Source organism: Miniopterus natalensis, chromosome 14 (assembly GCF_054644295.1).
Source record: "Miniopterus natalensis isolate mMinNat1 chromosome 14, mMinNat1.hap1, whole genome shotgun sequence".
Lineage (NCBI taxonomy): Eukaryota > Metazoa > Chordata > Mammalia > Chiroptera > Miniopteridae > Miniopterus > Miniopterus natalensis.
In genome coordinates this window covers 39,706,055-39,731,331 of record NC_142094.1, presented here as the reverse complement: position 1 = coordinate 39,731,331, position 25,277 = coordinate 39,706,055, and the positions used below count along the sequence as shown (strand labels likewise).

Below are 25,277 nucleotides of genomic sequence, written 5' to 3'. Positions count from 1 at the left end.
TATGTTCTGCTTTGGGTCTGGCTTCTTTCATTCAGCAGCATATTTTTGAAATTCACCCATGTTGTTTATGTATCAGTAGTTTGTTGGTTTTTATTGCTTAGTGTTATTCCATTGTATGGACACACCATGGTTTGTCTGTCCATTCACCTATGGATAGACAATTGGGTTGTTTCCAGTTCTTTGGCCTTCATTTGAACGTATGTTTTCATTTCTTTGGGGTAAATACTTAGGAGTGGAATGACTTGGGTCACATAGTAAGTGGGTGCTTAACTTTATAAGAAACTGCCAGACTTTTCCGGAGTGGTTGTACTATTTTACATTTCCACCAACAGTGTTTCAGAGTTCCTCTGCTCCACATTCTCACCCACACTGTGTAGCCATTCTAGCAGCCATGTAGTGGTATCTCATTGTGGTTTTAATTTACACTGCTTGGATGGCTACTGATGCTGAGGATCTTTTTATGTGCTTATTGGTCATGCTATTGTGAAGTGGAAAAAAAATTTGTAAGCAACTGATATTTGCTAGGCATATATATCCTGGCCCACTTGGACTTCTAGAATGGCCACCAGAATTACGCTGTCCCTACCCAGCCACACATCCTCCTTGCACCAAATCCATTCCCTTTCTCTAGGTCAGAGATCAGTAACATTTTGTTAAGAGCAAAATAATAGCTTGTTCTTTGTGAGCTATAGAAACTTTGTCACAACTCTTCAACTCTGTCATTGTAAAGGCAGCCATAGATAATATATAAATGAATCAGTGTGGTTGTGTTCCAATGAAATTTTATTTATGGACTCTGAAATTGTCACAAAAATATTCTTTTTTAGATTTGTTTTCAACTATTTAAAAAGCTAAAAATCTTTCTTAGCTCGCAGGTCTAAGCTTGCCAAACTCTCCTCTAGATGGTTCACAAGATTTCACAAGGCCCCTAGGGTACAGGGTAATCACACAGTTATGAGTTTAAATCTCACCTCCTGTATTTACCAGTCCTGAGGCTTTGGGCATATTTATTTCTCTACTCCCTTTTAAAGGAGACTTTCTGGAACTCTCAAGCAATGATTCCAGTTATATTTCATCGGCTGAAATGTAGTCACAGGACTATACCTAACTGAAAGAGAGGTGGAGAAAGTCATTTATGTGTGACCATGCGCCCAGCTGGAAACTTGGGCTCTGTTACTGAGGCTGAATGAGAGCGCGGGTGTTCGGGCAGTTAACACAGCCTGCGCCATGCGCTGCTTGTCCACCGCCCTGTCCAGACGCTCTCTGAGCCCTAGAACAGGCTCTGGAATTAAACTAGATGCTAAGCTCAGTTGCATGTGCCTGCTTGAAAAGTGCCTTATCTACCAATGATTATTAAGTTACAATGAAAGAAAACAGATTTTAAAGTCCAAGGAATCTTAGTACATCAGTGGAAACTTTTTTGTTACTAACTACAAAAGTGTCATTCCCCAAATCTTTTTAGAATATTGCCATTTCAGATCTTTTTTGTGATGCTCTTTCATATTCTGTATCATGTTCTGAGGTTAATTCCATTTTTGGTGATGACAGTGCTGACTTTTCTACCCTGTTTGGTAAAAATTAAAAATAGATATTATTTTAAATATTTTGATTTGAGTCTCCCCCCACCCCCACCCCATACTTGTCTCCACAGCACCTAGACTTTTAGGAAATTGATAGTGGTGACATTTTGAGTGGATGAAGACTTGTTTGATCATCTCCAAAGGATTTCATGAGATGGGAAGATTCCCAACACAATTTATTTTCCTCCACTGATTTGAGATACCATCTTTATCACATATTAAATTCCACATGTTCAGGTTTATTTTTGGAATCTCTATTCTGTTTTATTGAACTCTGTAAACTCATTTGCCAGTAGTACCACAGTGTTTTATTTATTGCAAGTTTATACTATTTTTTAATATGTCCTGGTTATTCTTGCTCATTTTTTTAAAATTATCTTGATTCAAATTTATAAATTTAAGGAGAATTGATATATTTTTTATGTTGATGCTTCCTATCTAAGAATATGGTACATCTTGTTCAAGTAGTATTTTGTGTAACTCACAAGTATTTTAAAGTTTTCTTCATACTGATTTTGCACATTTCTTATATTTATTGCTAGGCATTATGTTCTTTTGGTGGCCATTCTAGTTGAGTATCTCTCTTACTAAGTCAAACTGGTAGTTGTGTGTATGTATGAAAGCTATTTTAATTATGTAGCCAGCCACTTTACTGAATTCACTTGTCTGTAATAGTTTTTCCGTTGATTACCTTGGAGTTTCCAGGTTTACACTCATATCTGCAAAAATACTGGTAATTTTACCTCTTCCTTTCCAGTTTTTAAACTCTCTTTTCTTTTGTCTAGCTGCATTGCATGCACACGTTCTTTCTTGTTTTCTCTTTTATAACTCATTAATTTGTTTCTGTGTTATTCCTGTCCTCCTGTTTTTTGTTTGGTTTACTTGTTCTTCTTACTTTTTCAGTTGCACGTTAGTTTTCTTCTGAGCACTGTTTTACTTTTATCCCCAAGTTCTTGATGTGTAGAACTTTCATTATAGTAGTTTTATAGATACTCCGAAACTTTGGTTTGGATTTCTTAGACTGAAGGATTGTGGGGAATTTTTTGAGTCCTATTCTCTATATTTTATTCATTGCATTTTCATAAGAGTATGTTTTCTATGTTAATTGTATTTTGGGGGATTAATTGCTGTTTTCTTTATGGATTAATGCATAGTCAAGTTATGTGAAAGTTCACCTTAGAGTTTAACGTTATAAAAGAAAACAGATATAGTTAATTATTAGTACACTATTGTGCACAAGGAAAACCAGTAATGGGTTAATTTCATCTAATGAAGGCAAAATGGAAATACTTTTGCAGTTTGGAAAGATTTTGTTTTCGGTGGGTGAGCTTCAGGCTTAGCTGGCAGCTGGCAGAGACTGGTTAGTGTATTCTGAGCTTATGCATCTAGATGGGTAAACAGCAAGAGCAATTCTAGTTGTCTGAGGACTCTTCAGAAGACCTTGACAGTGTTGCTGTTGGCATGGGTGACAGGATCTGTCATGTCCTTTGTTATCTTGTCCATCTTAGTTATGACAGGTCTGTACCACTTCCCTTCTCAAAATTTCTCAATATATACCAATTAGATCTCCATAATATGTTAAGATTTTCTATATCTTTACTTAATGTTTTTAATTACTGATCTATCATGGACTAAGATAAATTAGTTTCTTATTACCCATGTTTCCCTTTTAGTTCTTTATATCCTCTATAGTTTTTACTTAATATTGTTGCAAAGTTATTTGACCCATAGATATTCACAACTGTTCACCTTTATCATGAATTGTAACCTTTAACATTATAGAGTGCCCCCTACCTTCCTTTGGTCTGGTTTAACACATTTGGGCCTGCTTTCGGCCTTTTCTGTTAAGATGTTGCTTTTTGTTTGTTTGTGTAGTATCTCTACTCATCCTTCTGTCTTCAACCCTTCCGAATAATTTTATTTTTGTTGGTCTTTTATATAGCACAAATTTGAGTTTTGATTTGTGATTTAGTCTGAAATTCTTTTTCTCTTAGTAGCTTGAGCTTAGCCCATTTACATTTTTTTTATTTGATACGGTTGGTCTTAGTTCTGTCGCAATATTTTGCTATGCTTTGTATTTATACCTTTTAAAAATATTTTACTACTATATAGACTGCTTGCTTTGTTTGCTGTATTTCTTTTGATAATTAGGAAGGTTTAATTTTTATTCCAATAGTTACTTTTGTAATGCCCTGTGTAATACTCTCAATTCTCTAGCAGACTTTTAGTATCTGTAATGTCCTTCTATAAGTAATAATTGACAAGCTGGATTTCAATAAAATTAAAAACTTCTGCTCTGCAAAAGACAATGTCAAGAGAATGAGGAGACAAGCCACAGACTGGGAGAAAATATTTGCAAAAGACACCTTTAATAAAGGATTGTTATCCAAAATATACAAAGAACTCTTAAAAACTAGTAAGAAAACAAACAACCTGATTTAAAAATGAGCTAAAGACCTTAATACACAACTCACCAAATAAGATATACAGATAGCAAGTAAGCAGATGGAAAGTTGCTCCACATCATTTGTCATCAGGGAAATGCAAATTAAAATGAGATACCACTACACACCTATTAGAATGACCAAAGTCTGGACCACTGACCACCAAATGCTGGTGAGGATGTGGAGCGACAGGAACTCAGTGTTGGTGGGAATGCAGAATGCCACTTTGTAAGGTAGTTTGGCAGTTTCTTATCAAACTAAATGTACTGTGACCCAGCGGTATTGCTCCTTGGTATTTACCCAAAGAAGATGAAACTTACGCCCACAATAGAACCTGGACACAGATGTTTATAGCAGCTTTATTCATAATTGCTGAAACTTGGAAGGAACCAAGATGGCCCTCAGTAGGTGACTGGATAAATGAAACTGTGATCCACCCAGACAATGGAAAGAGCTATCAAGCCTGAGAAGACATGAAGGAACCTCAAATGCATATTACTAAGTGAAAAAAGCCAATCTGAAAAGCCTATATACTATATGATCCCAACTGTACGACATTCTGGAAAAGGCAAAATTATGGAGACAAAAGATCAGTGGTTGCCAAGGGTTGGGAGGTGGTGGCGTGTGGGGACAGCATGGCAGGGATTTAAAATGAACACTGAGCCCTGGCCAGCGCGGCTCAGCGCTTAAGAGCATCGGCCCGCACACCGAAGGGTCCCAGGTTTGACTCCCAGCAAGGGAACATACCTGGGCTGCAGGCTCGATCTCTCCCATCGGTGTTTCTCCCTCTCTCCCCCTCCCACCTCCATTCCACGCTCTCTGGAAATCAGTGGGACAAATATTCTCAGATGAGGATTAACAACAAAAATGGATATTGAGTGACCGCAAAAACAAGATGACAATCAGAGTTCCAGACTGTCCATTCCAATTGCTTCAAGAGTACTAGTCAGGCCAAGCTTAATATAAGCTGCTTATAGCTAAGGAGGTAAGTCTTTTATCACATGCTTGAAAAGGACAGTTGATGATTAAAAACTTGTCACTCCAGTTCAGAATTACCTCAAAGTAAAGCTACCTGTCCTGATTTGGGATGTTTGTTGCTTTTTCTTAAATTCGGTGTTAAAGATCACTGTATACTAACTGATTCTCTAAGGGCTGTTGCTAAACCTGCCACGGTGCCAGAGCAACTGATAATACACAGTACTTATTTAAGAAATGCTTTTTAGGAGTGTGAATTCCTAACCCACACATACACACCTGTTGAAATTTTACTCTTCAAAACAAATTATATCTAAGTTTTAAGTTGAATTACGTAGCAAATGATATTTATACTTAGGTGAACAGCCCGTTATCATTGTTGATCCTCTTCCCTCACACCCCTGACTACTTTGTGTCCCTAGTTTTCTTTGAATCAGACTTCAAATTTTCTGAAGCTCGTGGTGTTTAATAAATTACACTGCTAATGTACTAACGACTAATTTTAGGCTCAAAAGGCCCAAAGCTGCATCCAATATACTTTTGTGAGCTTTGACTCTTAGTATGGAACACATAATTAACGGACAAATGTTTCCCACCCCTACAATTACATTCTACACCTGGATGGCTCTAAGTAAGTATAATTGTGATTGCAAATCTGACTTATAAGATGACATGGTTCAATGAAGCTGCAAGTATACATCAAATTTATATTTCAAAAACAAAACACCAAAACCATTTTACTGAAAACTAGTTTTATTTTAAAATTAAGTGCATAGCACTCATCTAATTCCATTGGTGTAGACTTTAGCACCATATTCACCATTTGCAATTAATGTTATAACAGATACATTTTGGTTTGCAGTCTGTATTTGAGTAGTGTTTATTTAGTGGACTTTGGTAAAGCCCTTTATACATATCATTAAACTCTTCACAGTACACATTTAATGATGGTCCGGTAATCTCAAAAAAAAAAAAAAAAAAAGACCTACTTTAAAGACTAATCAATAAATTAAACAAAAGGAAACCCACATAACTCCCTCCCCACCCACATCCCCCAAAGCTAGCAGTTGTGAGTTGAATTTATACTGAAACCTAATGTTTTAAAAATAGTTCTGGTTCTCCAACAACCCCCCACCCCACCCTGGGTATGCAGCAATAGTAACCAATTACTTTATTCTACCCCCCAAAAACTTAATCCAGTGTTCTTTAGCTTTTTTAAATATAAACTGGGAAAGTGTTACAAGCTTTTTAAAAAGGCATATTCTATAACAAGAATGACATTTAAACCAATCAATAAAAGCATTTGACAATACATTAAATTACCATAGGCACCAGTTGTTGTTTCAAGTTGGGATCTCTATCCCAGTATCTTACATTCATAGTATTATTGAGGTAGTTAAAATACTGAAAATTGGACTCCAGGTTGCTGGGTTCTGAATGTGAATATGAAAGATATATTCTACTGAACCCACTTTCCCCAAAATAATTCAAGTTCTCTTGAGGTAAGAACTACCAAAATCCAATTAGCAGCCTTCTACAAAGAGGAAAAATGATACTTTCAGAAAACAATTTTCATGCTTGAAAACTGCCATGTGAGTGTTCCTACCTGAGTGGGGTTTTTTTCATTTTTATCTACCAGACTAATAAATCCACATCATTCCCTATGTACTCTAATTATAAAAGTTACCTTTGTTGTAAGGAAAGGACATTCCCTAAGAATTCACACTGGCAGAAGCCACTCACCCACACTTACCCACTGGAGCCATCTGGATCGGTTTTTTGAGTCCCTTCCCTTCCTAACAGAAGCCATCTGGCTTGATTACTGAGACTCCTGCTGCATACCCACAATATCTTTTAGTAAGTTTGTCTTCAATGCACATTGTGGCAGCCAAATACCTGCCATGCAGTTTCCCTTCTATTCAAGTGCTATCTTTAAAAAAACACAAACAAAAAGACACACCTTACTAATTTTTAAATCAGAAAGTTTCCCTCCACCAACTCTCTCTTCTCCCACAGATAAGAGCACAATGTATATAGTTTCAGTTATTACAATGATTTTTTCCTTTTTAAGTTTACTCCTTCCAAACTCTTTACCCCCAAATTGCCCTTGCTGTAACAACTTATTATTGCTGTCTTCACTCATTACCAATACAGTGAAATGTCCCAGGGCAGTTTCTGGGGCCAACCTACTGAAAATGGCTACTGAAATTTAGTAATCAACACCTTTGCCTGTTTATATTGACTAGTATTGACTAGCTGGATACAAAGGTTGCCTATAAAACCTGTCGTCCATGTAACAAAGTGCTGTTCTAGCACAACCTGAGAACTACCCTGGCCATATTCCACTTAAAAATAAACCTACAGGGCTTTATTCTAGTACTGTTATTTTACAGGTATGCCTTCCCTTGAAAAAACTTTTTTAGAGTAAAATCAAATCTGAGTATAAATCATTGATTGCACTGAGAAATGCAAAATCTATGTATTATGAACGATAGAAACCACCATTTCATTCATTCTAAGCTACAATTATGTTCTCATTTGAAAATACATCCTCGCAGGAGTATTTTAACCTATGTTATAAAGGTAGTTCATACTATAACATTCTCAAAACATGTTGCATTACAGTTAAGTGTTTCCAAGTAGTACAAATTCCCTGAGTTAAATGTGTTTTAATTCTAAAGATTTGAGGTTGATCACTTAGGGAAAAAACAACAAAAGTTTATGGCCATGATTTTAAGAGATCTACTCCACCCTTAATTTTAGTACATAAATCCGGGTACCTATGTTATCTTGTAATAGGAAGTTATAAAGAATCATCTAAAAAAAAATTTTTTTTACTGTACAGATGGGTATAGCATAGCAATTCATGTGTTTAAACTTAGTCAAAAATCCACTTGTAAATCAAGAGTATAACTCAAAACTGCAGAATAAAAAAAAAGGACCTCTTCAAAAATTAATACTGTAACTTTCCTTCATAAAAAGACTGTTTGGCAAGTCCACAGACAAACATTAATCTCTGACATATAAGCCAATATTAGGCCCAGAGCCCACCACAGGTCAATTCTCGAAACAGCAAAATGGATGGAATTTGTCCAAATTTTCTGTTGTATTGAAATTTTTTTTTGAAATATTTGGACCATCAGCTGGGGCTTGAAACTTTTGTCATGTAGGTTTTTAACAGAATTTGACATACATACTGTTAAAGTGTTTGCAGTGTTTGCTTAGTCCTCCCAAGTACTCATGGTGCATTCAAAGGGATAGTCACTCTTCCTGGTGCTGCTATTTGAAGAGTTCCAATGCAATTTGAATCCCTTTAGAGACGTTTACAAAAAGCTTGTGCCAGAGCTTCAAGTCACAAAACAGTCTGGATCAGGTGTTACCACCACATAAAATCACCTTTCAAAACATGGAGTAATGCAAGGGTAATGTTCATTTATCTGATAACTCCGGTTATAAGAAACATTCAGACAGGGCTTCACTTCCACTGGTATTGCCAGTGACATCCCAACACCAGTCTGCACGTGCCCAAGGCCCTGAACACTAGTCTGGAAGCCAGCAGGACATGTCTGTAGTGTGTAAGATGAGGTGTGTGTGGTAGATACAATCTGCTGACAGCTTGGTTGTTCTGATACAGGATGGCGATATTGCAATGAGGTCTGATGCGTCTGATGGAGATACTGAGGTTGCTGAAAGTGAACTGGCCGAGAGGGCTGGGAGGTTGTCTGGAACACACTTAGTTGTGCTGGCTGAGGCACTGCTTGTCCTCTTTGTTTGTTTGCTTCTTTCACATCGTTATCATGAGCACTGCAACATGGATTGAAAGTAAACTGCTAATGTTACTTGAGAAGAATCTGTAAGAAAGTCATGCACCAGCCCCAACTCCTCCACACTTGACTCCAGGGACTGTGCCACTATATTTAGATAGCTGTCACTGTGACCATAATTTCAACAACAGTGAGATCTCACTTATCCCTAAAAGCTCCTTCCCTTGGTACAAACCTAGGGAACTGGCTGCTCGTAGCTTTAAAGGTTATGTCCAGCTTAGGAGATATATCTACAATAAGCACTTAAATGTGATTGCTACTTCAGTGGTGACATCCTGGGGCCCAATAATTCAAAGCTGTGGAAATGAAGAACAAGGCAGCTTTCTGCCTGGACTGATCTTATGGTCCTGGATTCATACTAAACTATGTACTCAGAATCATACTAGCAATGACAACCTCTACCTAGATAACCACCAAAGGGGGCTCCCCTTCCACCGAGTGTTGCTCTTACAACAGCTTGTTCATGGCAGCAAAAGCTGTCAGAGCAAATACCCTAAAAGCTCTGTGCTTTTGAAAAGTTGCTTTTAGGGCCCCTATACATGAAGAAAATATTAATGAGAAATTACAAACACAAGAACAAAGAGGCTTACATCAATAGCCGTTCAATGCACTGCACTAAGAAATCCCAGGAGTAAGCAGTAAGACGATGCAGTCTTGTAGGCCACGTTGGAGAAAGACGAAGTATAATCCTTGAAGAAGCCACACATGCAGCAGCTACTAAAGAAGGTGCATAATTTAGAAAGGCATAATCTGTGGAGACATCAAAAATGAACTTAAAACTTAAGCAACAGAATACACAAGTCACAAGCTCACAAGTCACTCACTGGCATACAAATCACTCACCTTGCAAAGACACTTCCAGGAAGTAATCAGCATACTTGGCCATGTAGAGTTTAGTTTTTTCCAAGCAAATCATTGGCCAGCCATCATGAAGATCCGTTTCGTGTACTGCTTCAGAGAGATAATACTCGATGAAATGGGCGGCTGTTGGAAGGCAGAGGTTCCACTGAAAGGTTTCTAATAATAATAGTTCCATGTGTAGCAAATTTTGTTTTGTCAGTACTAGATTCATATTAGTCATACAACCCAGGCTGTTGAGCTGCTCTAGCTTAGGCACACTATCTTCTTTTTCTTCAAATTTACCTTATAAGAAAAGGGGGGAAAATTGAGAAAATATTAGGCAAATGATCATTTTAGGTCTAGTCAATTAAATGGAATTTTCTGCCTTTTATTGCAAAGATTTAGATCTCAAGACATTCTTTCCCCTACTCTAGGCAGATAGAACTATGCCAGAACTCTGTGGTTGTCATATTTGCATGTTTTCTCTCCCCCTGCCTCTGTCCTCCCTTCACCCTCCCCTAAAAAAACTAGAACATGTAAACATTTTTATCTAAGTCCTATAGTGTAACAAAAACAGTCACATGTGCCAATGAAAAAAATAACTCAAATCTCATCAGTTTAATCTTTTGGGGCAATTTCTCTGGGGGGAGGGGACAGGAAGTAGTTGGTGGAAGAGAATTATTTTATTTGAACAGAGGAAAGTTTAAAGGACTTAATGCCATAAAGTTATCTGAAATCAAAAGTAGTTAAGTTTCAAGTGCTGTTTATCAGCATATTTTCAGCACAATCTCAATTCCACAGTAGAGGGGGGAAAACTAGATAAATATATAACACAAGCATTCTCATTCCACACACACACACAAAAACTATCCCATTTCTTCTGAATTCAAAACAAAAACCTAGCTAAGTCTGCTATCAAAAAAAAAGGGGGGGGGGATACTTTATATATACTTTTATATGCCCTTACTCAAAGCAGAATAGGAGTAAAAACAATCTGAATGACAGAACTTCATCATTTGAAGGCAGTCACCTTTTTTCAGGAAACACTCATCCATATGTACAAGGTAAGGAATATAATTCCCTCTCCAGCCCCAGAATAATATTTTTATGGAATACATACCATCTTCCACTTTAATTTCCAAGCAAGTGTTTTAATATATATCATTTGTTTTAGATATTTCTAGAGCCCATGGCTGGAGAGAATTCAAACTATCAAGGACTATTAAGATTTTCCAGATGCACCAATAGAATCAAAGAGTTGTCTTCAAGTTTCTTTGGGTCTTTGTTCCATGATGGTCCATAGAAAAAGGGAGATTATAACTAAAGCCTTCTACCTTCCTAGAATTATGTTCTATTTTATGATAAGGTTTAAAACAGTCATATTATATTACAATTATAGATTTCTCACAATAGCTTTACCCTAACACTTGTTCAAAATAATAGCTGTTAGAATGTTACATATATTAATATATAAAAATTTTTGTTCTACTATTATAATTGTTCTAATACATTTGGTTTCCTTGGAAATAATACAATTTTATTTTATCCATTTAAAAACATGTTTTGAAGAGCCAGAATGACTGCCAAAGCAGTAGAAACTAGACGAGTTTCCCTGTGAAGTTTCTCTTCCAGAAGAAATGGGTTTACACCACACACAGAAGTTGCTACAACAAATGGTAGTGGCCAGAGTCACTCAGCTCAGGTGCTCAGTGTATTGGAGCCTGTGGGGTTTGTTCAAGTCAGCCTGCCTTAGGGCTAGGGAAGAAGCACTGCTGACTACCTTGCTCTTTGCTTAGGGAGGGGAAACTGGCATAGAAGGTTTTGTCTCCTATGGCAGGAGATTCTAAGATCATAACTTTAAGAAGAAAGCCTAGCACAGCCGGGCGTGGCTCAGCGGTTGAGTGTCGACCTAGGATCCAGGCGATCAGGGTTCGATTCCCGGTCAGGGCACATGCCCTGGTTGTGGGCTCGATCAATGACTCTCTCATCATTGATGTTTCTATCTCTCTCTCCCCCTCTCCTTTCCTCTCTCTGAAATCAATAAAGATATATTTAAAAAAAAAAAATAGAAGAAAGCCTAAAGAAGCATATAATTTCTCTTCTGCTCCAGAAAATTTGAACTTTAGATCTAACCTACTCAACTAAATATTGTTGCAAGTAGGAGTTAATCCAAAGAAAACTTACATAATTCAGACTTTTCATAAATTTAGATAGCCCTTCCCATACCTTTACATAAAGGTAAATCTCACAAGTTTTCCCAATAGCATATACTTAGTACAGCTCAAAGCTCTAAAAATGGTCTTTTTGACATAGTCATCTAGCATCATCACTGCATAAAGATACAGGAGAGGAAACCACTGTTCTCGGAATAACAGAGTGGAATTCTTCAGAGCAGAATGACCTACGAATTTAGTTCAGTCCCTCTGGATGAATCATTAAGGCTTTCAAAGTGCCCTGTCATTTGTGCAACAGCAACAACATTGGCTGTATTACCTCAAAAGAATACAGTAAAAATTAATGAGTTTATTTATATCATGCTTAAAGTTCCTTTGAAGGAATTAATATACCATAATTCACTGTTTAATTCAAGGGTCAAGAATGTTTTCTATTATCTCCTTGAAACTTTCAACACTGAAAACAAAATTGTGTATGGCCAATTTCACAGCTCAAGAAACCACGGTAGTGAGGTTGGCCAATTCATTTAAGGTCAGATAAATTGAGCCAAACTAAAAATGGAAGCCAAAAGGAAGATATATGTTTGAATTCCCAAATCTGTACTGCTAGAACAAACTATTGCACTGGGTTATATGGGGACAACAACTACCAGAATAGACAGATTTCTATATTATTAAGCATCTATGGGGTTTCTGTATAAAGTACTTGGCTATTACAAGTGTGAAAGCCTTTGTATCTTGATTCACAATGTTAAAAATAAACTGCATACTGCATAAATAACCATATTTGGGATTTTAATTCAGGTTTAAGTTTTTTGAACTTTTTAAAATTATATCTAGGATATAAATACTCAGATACATGGATATTAAAGGATTTCAAAGTGTGTGAAAGCAACAATGAATACCTGCATTCATAGCCATAGTTTTTGTTGTGCTGAATGCTATGTGCCTGGGTATTTTAAATTTACTTATCCACAATACCACATACAGATCACAAAGCTCAGTTTCTTCAATTGAAAGGAAATACCAGAAGCCATGTGATTATATTGATAAAGGCCCCAAACAGGAAATAAGGGCACAGGAAATTCATGTCTGCTTCCCAGAAAATAAAGAATTAGAGGACACAGAAACAAAACATCAGATTGTCTTTCCTTTATAGGAATTGTTCAAATCAGCCCTGGAAACCAGCATATTTTCAAAGCCAGCAGTGAATGGCAGGTATGTGGTCATAGGGCAAGGATCAGATGTCACCATGAGCTCTTCCAGCCTACATTGTGTTCTTTTATTATGAAGTAATTTTAAGAAAAGTCACCCATAATATACATAAGAATTCTCACAAATTTGTAAGACTGTAGAACAATATAAAAAATAGAAAGAGGCAGTTCATGGAAAAAAGAAGGTTCAGAATAGAAAATTAAGATGTAGCCCAGCTAGGCGTGGCTCAGTGGTTGAGCGTCGACCTAGGATCCAGGCGATCGGGGTTCGATTCCCGGTCAGGGCACATACCCGGCTTGCAGGCTCGATCAATGACTCTCTCATCATTGATGTTTCTATCTCTCTCTCCCTCTCTCCTTTCCTCTCTCTGAAATCAATAAAGATATATTTAAAATAAAATAAAAATAAAAATTAAGATGTAAATCAAATCAACTGTGAGATACAATTTTTCACCTATCAGATAGTAAAGTAAAAAAGCTCTGTCAGCCCAGTATTGATGAGCAAGGAGAAACAAACACTTGTAACAAATTTTTACTACTAAAAGCCTATAATCTCACTTTTTGCTTCATCTTGACTCCAAGATCATTTCTGAGTTACCCAAGATCTTGAGCAAATTATATTGCCAAGCCAGCTTCCATGTTCTTCACAAGTTCAGTGCTGATCACAGAAGCCAAGGAAAGCCAGAGTATATGTGTTAAAGAGTTAGACTTTGAGAATTTCCCAGGATAAATCAGTCTTTTCTGGAATGTACCAGAACCATAGGGATAAGGACCTAGACTAAAGACCACAAAACAGTTTATGGAAAGGTAATTAATGAGATGCTTTTTTTTAAATCCCACCCAAGGATATGCTTTTAATGATTCTGAGAGAGAAACATTGATGTGAGAAACATCATTGGCTACCTCCCATAAGGACCTGACCTGGGTAAGAACCTGCAACATCAGTATGTGCCCCAACTGGGAATCAAACCCGCAACCCTTTGGTGTTTGGGACAATGCTCCAACCAACTGAGCCACCTGGCCAGGGCTGCAATGCTAACTTTTATGTTTCAATTTCCTACCTGCTTTTTTTTTTTAAATTCCTACCTGTTTTTAAACATATTACCCCACTTGATTCTCAAGACCAGTTTATAAATATCTATTTTCATTTTATAGAGAAATAACCTGAGACTCAAAGGTTGTTGAAATTCATCTTGCTGACAAGAGATTAAAACCCAGGCAATCCATCACTATAATCCCCAGTCTACAACACTACACACCACCCTCCAATCAGGTCATCTGTAGGCCCTTTCTTCCTGTCTCTAATAGTGTAGACACTCAGGTAGCTGGATACGAATTAGTACCTAGAACTTATAACCTGTGCTCTATCCTTTGACCAAACTACTGCCTGCCTCCCAACCTATTTTAATAACTAGAATCCAACTGTGAGCTGTAAATTGTTCTTCACTTTTACATATCAGGCTGCCCATCCCAAAGCAAGGAGCAGCTGGGGAGGACACACAGAATTCAATCATGTCCTCGAGGAGAAAAGCATTATTTGAGTAAAGTTTATGGTAATTAATTGGAGAGCTGCAACTGGTATCCAAATGTAAGACGACAGAGTGTAAGAATTTAAGAAATACCAGAATGAACTCCACAAATATAAAACAGATATCAGGTACTGAAAATAGGCTACTAGTTTATAAACATCCTAAGCACTTCTGTTGTAGTAAACTTACAGACTGGAGTAAAGGGAGACTGCAGCTTCTCTGATTCCTTGTATAGAACTGACAGCTTGAACTCTTTTGAGCACTGCCTACTTGGGACAGGCTAAGACTCTGGAGATACCTGTCTCACTTTCTCACTCTCCAGTGGGGAAGAATAATGTAAAAGCAATTCTCTCTCAGGGAAAGAGGGGCTAGGGGTATTAATAAAAGAGAGGGAGGAGGTAGCCAACTCTTTCAACAATAGATGAAAAACAATTCATATCTGAACCACAGCAAATACAAATCCTAAAGCCTAGCTCCTTGAAAACAAGCAAAAAGTAACTACATATTAGCACATAAATTAAATCAAATAATCTTCAATAAAATAAATTGATCATGACACCTAAAACTAACAGTAACAGATCATTTAAAAAGAGGAACAATTTGAAAACTCCATTCCAACCAACCTACATGGTGCACAAATAAAGTATACTTTCCCCAAATTGTGAAAATTGCAGGAACTTGAAACTAATCCGAAGCATTGCATGGTGGCCAGAATTCTTACTATTCAACTAGTATCCTCAGTAAACTTTGGTAGTAACATCTTGTTTACGAATATCTAGTTTAGTAATCCCTAATTCATTTAGTAAGTTACCAGTAAAGTAAACTTTAGTCACAAATGTAAGTTGATCTATGAACTGACTATGCATCATTCATAATTTCACAGTCCACCAAGAGGAGTCTCCTACTTGGCCCACACCACACTTTAAGAAATGCAGGCACAGAGAAGGCGGGGCTTTGTACTGTTAAAGGATAGTAGTGATGGCCATAGCAGGCAAAAATTATTTTTCATTAATGATCCCAAATTTTAAAAATAACCTGACTTGCATATCTGATTTCTAGTGTCTCTCTTCTATAAACTGAGCCTCTAATAAACTAACATTGGTAGCATAACAAGAAACCATTCTGTCTGTGGATTCTCACATATCTGATGTGCCAAGTATGGGTTTTCTAATCCTATGCAAATATTAAACCACAAAGGGCTTCACAGCCAGTGATGAAACATACAGAATTGTACATATGACTGCTTATGAAGATGCAACCTTAATTAAAGGTTAAATTAAAGGTTAATCATAAATATACAAGCATTACTTCACTGGCTTTCTGGGTGAGGAGTAGCAGGTGATGTGTTTGGATCTTAGAGGACAACAGGTTAAAGGAGAACGTAGATTTTTCAGGAAATAGTGTTCTGGTAGAATTTGGTTCAAAGTACATGGGGACAAGTTTGGAAGATGAGACTGAAAAGGTGGCCAGGTCCTGATGAAAAATTCAAAATATTACATTAAGGAGTTTCTACCTTAATCAACAGGCAATGGGAAGTCTTCACTAGGGCTAAGTTTATTTATATTCAGCCTGGTCCACAAAGGATTTGAAATAACTTATAAAAAGACTTTCAAGGAGAAAAAATAAGTTGTTGAGGTCATCAAAGGAAGAAGAAAGGTAGGAAAAGAAAGCCTGAGAAAATATTAATACCAGAAATGAATACCACAGAGGCCTCATTTGGTTTTAAGTTTAAATGCAGTAAAAGCACAAAGATGTTTTAGAAAGAACTCTGGTGGCAGGGTGTATGGGGAATGTTTTTGAGAGAGTAGCCACAATGGATCCCAAACCCTCAAGTGGGGGTTAGAGGTGAAGGCAGCAGATATTTCTAAATGCTGCTTGGAAGTCAGGCTTAAAATTCTATTGTAATGACATGAATAATATAAAAACTACATAATGGATTCACCCTTAATATCAAATACAATCTTTTCACATTACTAAAAGTAGAAAAACTCAATTTTAATCACTTTACTCACCCCTCTTTCACTTCAGTTGGGGTACTAACAAACAATGAAATGAGTTACAAGAAGATGTTAAGAAAAAGAGGTGCCAAAAGGCCCATGAGTACATTCTGCATTGGGTAACAAGTATGGTTATATCAGATTCTACCTTGCAGCCTCCCACATAGTTGTACCTATGGTGTAAGCAAAGGTTTTCACATGTGTAGCAGCTGCATGTGAACCTTCAGTTCTTTAAGCTACTCATTATATAGTCAGTAGAAGGTATTCTAACAATACAAGAGTATGGTACCTTTTTGACAGTTTCTCACTGACATTTTGGGCCAGATGATTCTTTGTTTTAGGGGACTGTCCCACCTTTACTCACTGGCTGTTAGTAGCATCCTTCCAGGTTGTGACAACCACCAAATCCATCTCCACACATTGTCAAGAATCCCCTGGGGAGCACAATAGCTCCCGGATGAAAACCACTGCTTTAAAGCAATGGTTCTCAATTGGAAAGTACATCAGAATCACCATTGGAACTTCTGGAAAGTTAAAAAAATACCCAGGCCCTATGATATAGATTCTGAGTCAGTAGATCTGGAGTGGTTCAGACATTTTTGTCAGAATCTGCAGGATGTATGACTTAGGCACATATGTTTTTAAAAGACTACAGAGCCACATTTTAATGTCTGGTTAAGAATCATTCTGCCGCCCGGCCAGGCGTGGCTCAGAGGTTGAGCGTCGACCTAGGATCCAGGCGATCGGGGTTCGATTCCTGGTCAGGGCACATGCCTGGGTTGTGGGCTTGATTAATGACTCTCTCATCATTGATCCTTCTATCTCTCTCTCTTCCTCTCCTTTCCTCTCTCTGAAGTCAATAAAGATATATTAAAAAAAAAAAAAAAGAATCAGTGTGCCAAAGAGAACTCTCAACACAAACTTTCTGATACTCGTAAACTGCAGCGAATGGAATTTGGTGGTATTTTACTGAGTTCTACAAAAATTTATTTCATTATAAACAATAGAAATTTCCAATGACATAGATCAGAGTCATACTTACTTGCTAGAAGCAGACAGGAAAGTGCAACTAAATGCAGCTGCTGGATAGAGATGTCATACCGATCCATAAACAGGTCCAGCAAATAGACAGCAAGATGTCGGGCAGAAGGGCAGAGTGTGAAGCGATTGCTCACAATGGCAATCAAGTCAGCAAAATACCTTCTGAGACTTAGTTGAGGGGACTGGCCTTTGTAGGAAGGCAACTTCAGCTCCTAAATCAAGAGCAACAACATGTAGTTAACATAGCCTGTAGAAGTATCCCCACAATGCAAAGGTGACTTTTCCCCCAACATATTAGTATTACAAGTGCCTAAAGCACACTTTTCTTGAGTGAAACACAAAAATGAAAAAGTTGAATGGAAGGAAAATGAATGGCATTTAAAATTTAAACCAAACTTTCCTCCTAATCCTTAATCACCTCTGACATGACTAATTATAGGTGTTTCTTAGATTATGAAATAGAGGTATTCAAGCAAATTTTTTAATAAGGGAATTGTTTTCCCAACCAAGTGTTTTCAGAAAAACATCCTTACCCAAAACCCAACATACACATACCACACATACACATCCCCTCCAAGAAGCTCAAAGCTTTTGGTTACAAGGTAATAGATAAGTGAATATACTCCTAGTATGTCACATACTATTATTATACCTGCAGGGATGTGAAAGGTAGGACTAGTATTCATCCACTAGTCTCTTCTAATTATGTTTCCCTTTTAACAGTTTTATGATCTCTCCTTTGCGATCATCCTCTCATACACCTAAATTTTTTCCCATTATCACTGTTCAATCTCAGAATTAAATTAACTTGTTTTTTAAAAATTAGAAAATTTCTGAACTACTGAAGTATTTCTAGAGCACAGAGAAAGATAAAAAGGTTTTAAGTTCATTTTATGAGATGAGCATAATACCAATACTAAATACAACAAGTACTATAATAGAAGTAACATGGATATGACCCGGAAAGCAAAGGAGGAAAAAAAAGATAAATTACACTTCATCAAAATTAAAGCCTTTTGTGCATCAAAGGACATTATCAAAAAAGTGAGACAGCAACCCACAGAATGGGAGAAAAATTATTTCCAAATCATACATTTGATAAGGGATTAATATCCAGATTATATAAAGAACTCTTTTATATATACATATAAAATGATGCCTCACCCTAGCCATTTTGGCTCAGTGGTTAGTGTGTCAGCCTGCGGACTAAAGGGTCCCAGGTTTGATTCGAGGCAAGGGCACGTATCTCGGTTGCAGGCTCAATCCCTGGTTGCAGGTTGGGGCACGTGCAGGAGGCAGCCAATTGATGCGTCTCTCTCACAGTGATATCTCTCTCTCCCCGCCTTCCACTCTCTCTAAAGAAGCAACAGAAAAAATATCCTCGGGTGAGGATTAAAAAATAATAATAATTAAAAAGTTATAGTTTTTCACTTACCACATTATACTTTATTAATTTTTGTTTATGATATCAAAAGTGGAAATAGGAATTCCCAAATATTATTGGTCAGCTTGACAATATAACCTTTTGAAGGACAAGTAGGTAATATAAATTTTTTAAAATGCAAATTGCAGATACCTAGCAGTACTAGGCTTAGGAATTTATCCTATACATATAGAGGTCCTTTGTAGCACTATTTAATAGCAAGATAGTGGAATAAAAAGCTTTATGTCCAACAACCTGGATGGATCTCCAGAGAATTATGCTGAATGAATAAAGCCAATTCCAAAAGGTCACATACTATATAATTCCATTTATGTAACAAACATTCTTGACATGATAAAATTATAGAAATGAAGAAAAGATTAGTGGTTGCCAGAGGTTAAGGGGAGGGGGAAATGAGGGTGGCAAGGAAAGGGGTATGGCTATAAAAGGGTAACACAAGAAAGAGATCACTGTGGTAATAGAAAACATTCTGTATCTCGACTATATCAATGTCAATATGCCTGTGATAACTGTATTGTAGTTTTACAAGATGTTACCACTGGAGGAAATGAGTAAAGGGTATAGAGGATCTCTCTGCACTATTTCTTACAACTGCATGTGAGTCTACAATTATCCCAAAATAAAAAGTGTAGTTAGAAAAAAGCTTGCCCTGGCCGGTGTGGCTCAATTGGTTGGGCATCATCCCATGCACTGAAAGGTTGCCAGTTGAATTCACGGTCAGGGCACATGCCTGGGTTGCGGGCTCAATCCCTAATAGGGGGAGTGCAGGAGGCAACCTATCAATGTTTCGCTCTCGCATCCAGGTTTCTCTATCTTCCTCTCCCTTCCTCTCTCTAAAAACCAGTAAAAATAAAAAATAAAAAAAAATCTTAAAAAAAAGAAAAACGCTTGAAGTCCATCAACAGGAAACTGATTAAATAAACTATGGAACATCAATTCAATGCAAACATTAAACTAAAGGACAGTAGACCTGTATATGTTGATAAGGAAAAATTTGATAAACTAAGTGAGGTTAGGTGGGAGGAAGGTATAGAACAATGACTATATATTTGACCTGTTGTATCAACAACAAAAATAATTAATTTGCAGATATAATAATTTACATAGTATCTTTTCAAGAATAAAAAACAATAATGGTAATCTTCGGGGATCAGGAAATAGTGAGGGTTAGGGAAAGCTCAATTTAATCCTTATACTATCCAAAAAAATTTTTAACCATATGTATATATCATTTAAAATTTTTAAAAAATATTAATAGTAGTTACTTGGGACACAGACTAATGGGCCATTTTATTCATTTATTTAAATTTTTTTTACCATAGAATTGTACACCTGAAACCCACAGAATTCCATCAATCAATGTTACCCCAATAAATTCAACAAAAATTAAATTTTAAAAAAAGGAATGAAATAGGGGATATTACCACAGATTCTAAAGACATAAAGAAAAATAAGGAAATACTATGCATAACTATGCTCAAATTCAACAACTTAGATGATATGGACCAATGGGCCATTTTATGTTTTTAATTTTTGTATAAGTGAGAAAAGTACAAACAAATGCTACTGGGGAAAGAAAAAACACTGGCTTAGGCTGGCTTGGCTCTTCGCAGATAAAAATAAAAAATTTAATTTCTCCAAATAAAGGGAACATGCCAATTTCTTATTGCAGCCCCTCAGGTTTTTTTCTCCTTTACCATTTTTGTAGATCTTCACAATGGTGTAAATGAGTTACAATTCCAAACTCCACCTTTCTTTGTGTCATCAGATGACATTTATTGAGCATTATTCATGTAGCAGACACTGTGCTAATCCCATGGATAGAAGCTGGAAAACAGTCTCAAGCCTAGCTAGCAAGTGAAACAAAATACAGAGATTATTAGAATATAGTAATCAAAGGGTACTATAGGAACACTGAGATGGGAGATCTAACTCAACTCAGGAGGTGGGTTGTTGGGGGAAAAAGCAAAGCCAGAGTAGGCTTTCTATAAGAGTCCTGAACAAAGTCTTAAAGACTCATTGGGAAACAGCTGAAAAACACTGGTGGACTTTATCTTTAACCATGTTAACTTTACTAAATGAAGGCAAAGCAAAGGCAAAGAACCCCAAGGGCCATCAATTGGAAATTTTAAACAATGTGCCCAATACATTCTCTTTTTATGGTTTTAAATGGTAAAGTACAAGTGCTTACCAGATGGCTATCAGATTTGGTTCTCTTTTTCCAGGTACTGCAGTTATACAAGCATGAGAAAATAACCTATGCTTCTCTCAGCTTTTAAGTTTTTTCTGTCTATTCCTGATTCCCTAGAATTGAACACTCTTGTTTCTGTCTGCTTCTCAGGGTCCCACAGGACCACCTGTCATCTCCATCTCCAGTCTCCAGTCCTCATCAGCTCACCATCCCAAGTACCATCCCCTTCCTAGAATGGGTTAACTGTCCAGCCAGGATGGAAATAAAGGCATAGAAGGAATATTCACAAGGTAAGTACAATTCTGTGGGATATTTTCTTAAGGTTTCTTACAAAGCTAGCATTGCTTCCATCTGTCATAAAGGATCCTAAAAATACTCCCCCAAGCATCCTAAGACACTAGTATGCAAAGCAAAACAATGAGAAGGAAAAGAAGATGACATAGGGTATAAGAGGACAGCAGCTTTGTAGGGTTTTTTTGGGGGGGGGGCAGGGGAGTACATGAGGGAAGGTAATTATATTTTACAAAAGCAGTACAGTTGGCATTCATGGTTGAAGAATATTTCCATTTGTTGTCACTGTTACTCTTCCCCAGTAGTTATAATGCCAGTCACACCAGTTATTCCTCCACAAACCTTGGGTGTGAACACAGAACACCTTCCATAGTGTCCAAATGACAACTGCCCAAAGGAAGATCTAAATTCAGTTACTCTGAATTATATGAGACTCCATAAAGACAGAGATCATGTTTGTTTCATTCACTGTTACCACTCTAACACCTGGCATAGCACCTTGTATATTGTAGGCACTCAAATACTATAAATAAATAAGCATATAAGCATCCAACTAAATCATTTAATTAACAGCCTGGAATTAACATGCATCTTTTTAATATGAAAAGTTCATTTTAACTTTCTTGACTTTAGTGTATTACAAACAGTGGTCTCTTCAGTTCCACACGATCAAGTTTTACTGATTAACAAATTCTTTGAAATCACATGTGGCTTACAAAATGCCTAAAGATAAAAATAAAGCTAATTCAGGGTAGCCATGACACAAGTGGCTTCAGATAACTTTCAATGGCATTCCTGCACTATCTTGTCCTTTGATAGTTCATAAGCAACTTTAGTACAGTTATGTCTTATTCCTTGGATCCTCCCTAGAGCCTAATACACAGAAGCATTCAACAAATCTACTGGGGGGGGGTCCACTTCCAATGTAAACTGATAAAATTAATGCAGGTAATCACTCAGAATTAAAACTATGCATAAAACATAAGAATCAAAAACCTTGGGGGGAAAAGAGCTAACACTTAGAAAAGAATATTTAAAACAAACAAACAAACGAAAGTTATCTGGAACCTGCAACTCAACATTCCAGACAGCCATTCCATAGTTGAGACTTTCCTGTGGTATAAAGGACGTCTTAGGGGACTGTGGTATATTTAGTGTGTCTAAGAGACTGAATGTCAGAATTAATAAGTAGCTTTTAGTAACCTCAGATCTTAAAAGGGGTACAATCATAACAATTTAAGTCAAAATTAGGTTTTCTAATTCTACTTAACCTGAATAAAAAATTAAGATATAAAATCATTATCATCCCTGGATCTCCCAATTGTGAGCAACCTTTTTATTGAAGAGTCAGCTGTTTTGCTTCTTTCTAATTTTCTATACCTAATGAATGGCTCTCTCTATCCATGGTGAAACTGAGTCAAGTTAGAGATAGTATTGGATCTGCTCTCTTCTGGTTATCAAAGTGGCAGAGCTGACCCATTAAACTAACATGTGACATACATAGTAAAATTGTTACTTAAAAGCAACAAAACACTTTGCATTGTGCCAGAAAAGTATCTTCTTTCCCCCCAATATCTATTAAGTATAAAAGGTCTACTTTCTGTCTTAGATATTACCTGGAAACAGCAACTGCTTCTACCTTAAGGCTTTTTGAACAGCCTCCAATCTTGGGGGCCGGGGTGGAGGGTAGAGAGTAACAGTTATCACTTTCTTAGTGCTTACTATATGCCAATCACTGTTCTAAGCACATGTACAGTAACAACTTATTTAATCTTAACAATCATCCAATAAGGCACATTCTATTATTATTCGTTTTACAGATGAGAAAATTGGGAAACAGAAAATTAAGTAAATTGTCCAAAGTCTCACAGCAAGTTAGTAGAAAGGCTGGGGAATTTGTTTATGTACAAATGTGACACTACACACAGCTGCATGCAACAGCAACTACAGAACAAGCAGGGCTGCTCTGCCCAATAAAATGATGTCCGCTGGCTTTTTAAGTACAGTATCAAATCCCTGCTCCCCCTGGAAACAACATCAGAATGTCTCTTCACACCTTCTCTCTCCCAACTACCACGCCCCACCCCAGCCCCTCATTTAAATTGCAAGTTCTTCTGACATCCCAGGGAAGAAGCCAAGGAGATAATTAACCTTGGGCAAATAAGCAAACTCGCCATTTCTGGTCTGGAAGCTAGTGGTTCAAGAACCTTACTTTCCAGGGGGCCGAGATTCGTACTAGCTGGCAGCAGACACCGAGTACCAAGTGGAAAGGCCCGGGCATCAAGGTTACCTTGTACCGAAGGGCTTGGTGAATATCGGCAGCCAGCTGTCCTCGCCACCACTGCCCCTCCAGCTCCATGGGACCCGGCGGCGCGTCTGGCCGGACGCCGCAACTTCAGTCTGCAAGACACACCCCAGACGCGGTCACCGCCGGGCCCGCAGACGACCCTCCGCGCCCCCTCCCTGAGGGGTGTGACCTCGGGCCGCCCTGACTGACTTCACCTTCGCCTGACTCCCTAAAACCAGCAGGATCAACCCAACTCCCCGACGCCGCGCGGAGGGCCGGGGCTACCCAGGCAGCAGGCGCCGGCTTACTCCGAAAACTGCCGGGCCGGGGGCCGGGGAAAAGGGGCCAACGAGCCCGAGTTCCCACCGCGCGGAACTCGGGAACGCTGGGGGGGCCCGCCTTCCGGCTCCCCGCGCCCGGGGTTCGAGTTCGCCCGCCCGCCCTGAGGACCGGGGAGACCTGACACCCGTCACAGCCCCCTGAGGTGAAAACCTCCCGCGGAGAAACCCGGGACCGACGCCCGCCCGGCGCCCAGTCACCGCTGCAGAGGGTCGGGCGCCCGCCGCTCCCCGGGAGCCCCCCGCGGCCCGGCCCGCACCAGGCCGCCGCCTCGTCCTGAGGAGCGCACGGTGTCGCGCGGCCCCAGAAAGGCGAACAAAAGGCCGGGCCGGGCGCGTCTGCCGTCCGGCGCCCAGCCCAGGCCCGCCGGCCCCGCGGCGGCCTCGCTTACCGGAACCGAGGCCCTCACAGCCCCAGCCCCGCGGGCATGCGGGGGACGCCGGCCCCGCTCATGCTGCAGACAGTCGGCCGCGAAGCGCCGGCCTCAGCTCGGACCCAGCGCCCGGGCGCTCGCGCCGCCCATTGTTAAAGGACCGGCAGGCGGCTCCGCGTACAAAGCCAGCGCCCGGGCACATGCGGCCCCGCCGCTGCCAATCTCGTCTCGCGATACAGCGGGGTCACCGCCGAGCCGTCCAATCGGAGGCCGGGCCGGGCCCAGGTGCAACGCCGGGCGAGGGCTCGCCTGCCCGGGTCGGGCCCGCGGCGGCCCCCGCGACCCGCGCGACCCCGCACTTCGTGCAGTCGGAGCCCCAACCACACCAACCGCGAAGCCTGCCCGAGGGGTGGGCAGAGATCGGAAGGGAGCGCCGGGAAATGATAACGCTGGTCATCCTTCCGGTGACCAGTCCGGTCGTGCCGCTCACCTGCCGAGAACCTCCGATGGCTCCCCGCCGCCAGCAGGGTCAGGGCCCTGCGGCTCGGCGGCGCGTTTAACCCCCGCGGCGTGGGTGCAGCGCGCTCATCTCACGTTACAGCAGCCCCTGCGTCCTATGGGCTGCTGAGGGGATTATCAGTTCCTGCAGATGTGCTTTGGTCACTTCAAAGCCCTTAAAGCGCTTTCTCTTGTGAAATTCTGCTTTTAAATTCTATCTGAAAACCTCCTCCCCT

General features: G+C 39.0%; 1 protein-coding gene across 3 annotated transcripts; it reads right to left on the bottom strand.

Moving 5' to 3' along the window:
- Window positions 1-5,734: 5,734 nt before the first annotated feature.
- On the bottom strand, window positions 5,735-24,679 carry CCNJ (cyclin J). Of its 3 annotated transcripts, none has more exons than XM_087824471.1 (6): window positions 24,562-24,679; window positions 23,835-23,944; window positions 17,620-17,830; window positions 9,667-9,966; window positions 9,414-9,540; window positions 5,735-8,803 (listed from the first exon to the last, which is right to left on the bottom strand). In XM_087824471.1, exons 2-6 carry the CDS (start codon window positions 23,901-23,903, stop codon window positions 8,392-8,394), a joined length of 1,119 nt encoding a protein of 372 aa, XP_087680597.1. In that variant the 5' UTR covers window positions 23,904-23,944; window positions 24,562-24,679; the 3' UTR covers window positions 5,735-8,391. The 3 variants fall into 3 exon arrangements, with proteins under 3 accessions (XP_087680597.1, XP_087680598.1, XP_087680596.1); XM_087824472.1 differs by having other exon boundaries at window positions 9,414-9,537; window positions 24,562-24,678; XM_087824470.1 differs by having other exon boundaries at window positions 9,414-9,573; window positions 24,562-24,676.
- Window positions 24,680-25,277: the final 598 nt, after the last annotated feature.

Excerpts from the sequence above, each read along its gene's own strand:
- CCNJ (XM_087824470.1), bottom strand. The coding sequence starts at position 23,903 with ATGGAGCTGGAGGGGCAGTGGTGGCGAGGACAGCTGGCTGCCGATATT. Across the intron at positions 9,967-17,619 it reads TTCCTGTCTGCTTCTAGCAA|GTAAATTTGAAGAAAAAGAA; the intron begins GTAAGTATGACT and ends TTTTCTTATAAG. Across the intron at positions 8,804-9,413 it reads TGCATTGAACGGCTATTGAT|TGCTCATGATAACGATGTGA; the intron begins GTAAGCCTCTTT and ends TCCATGTTGCAG.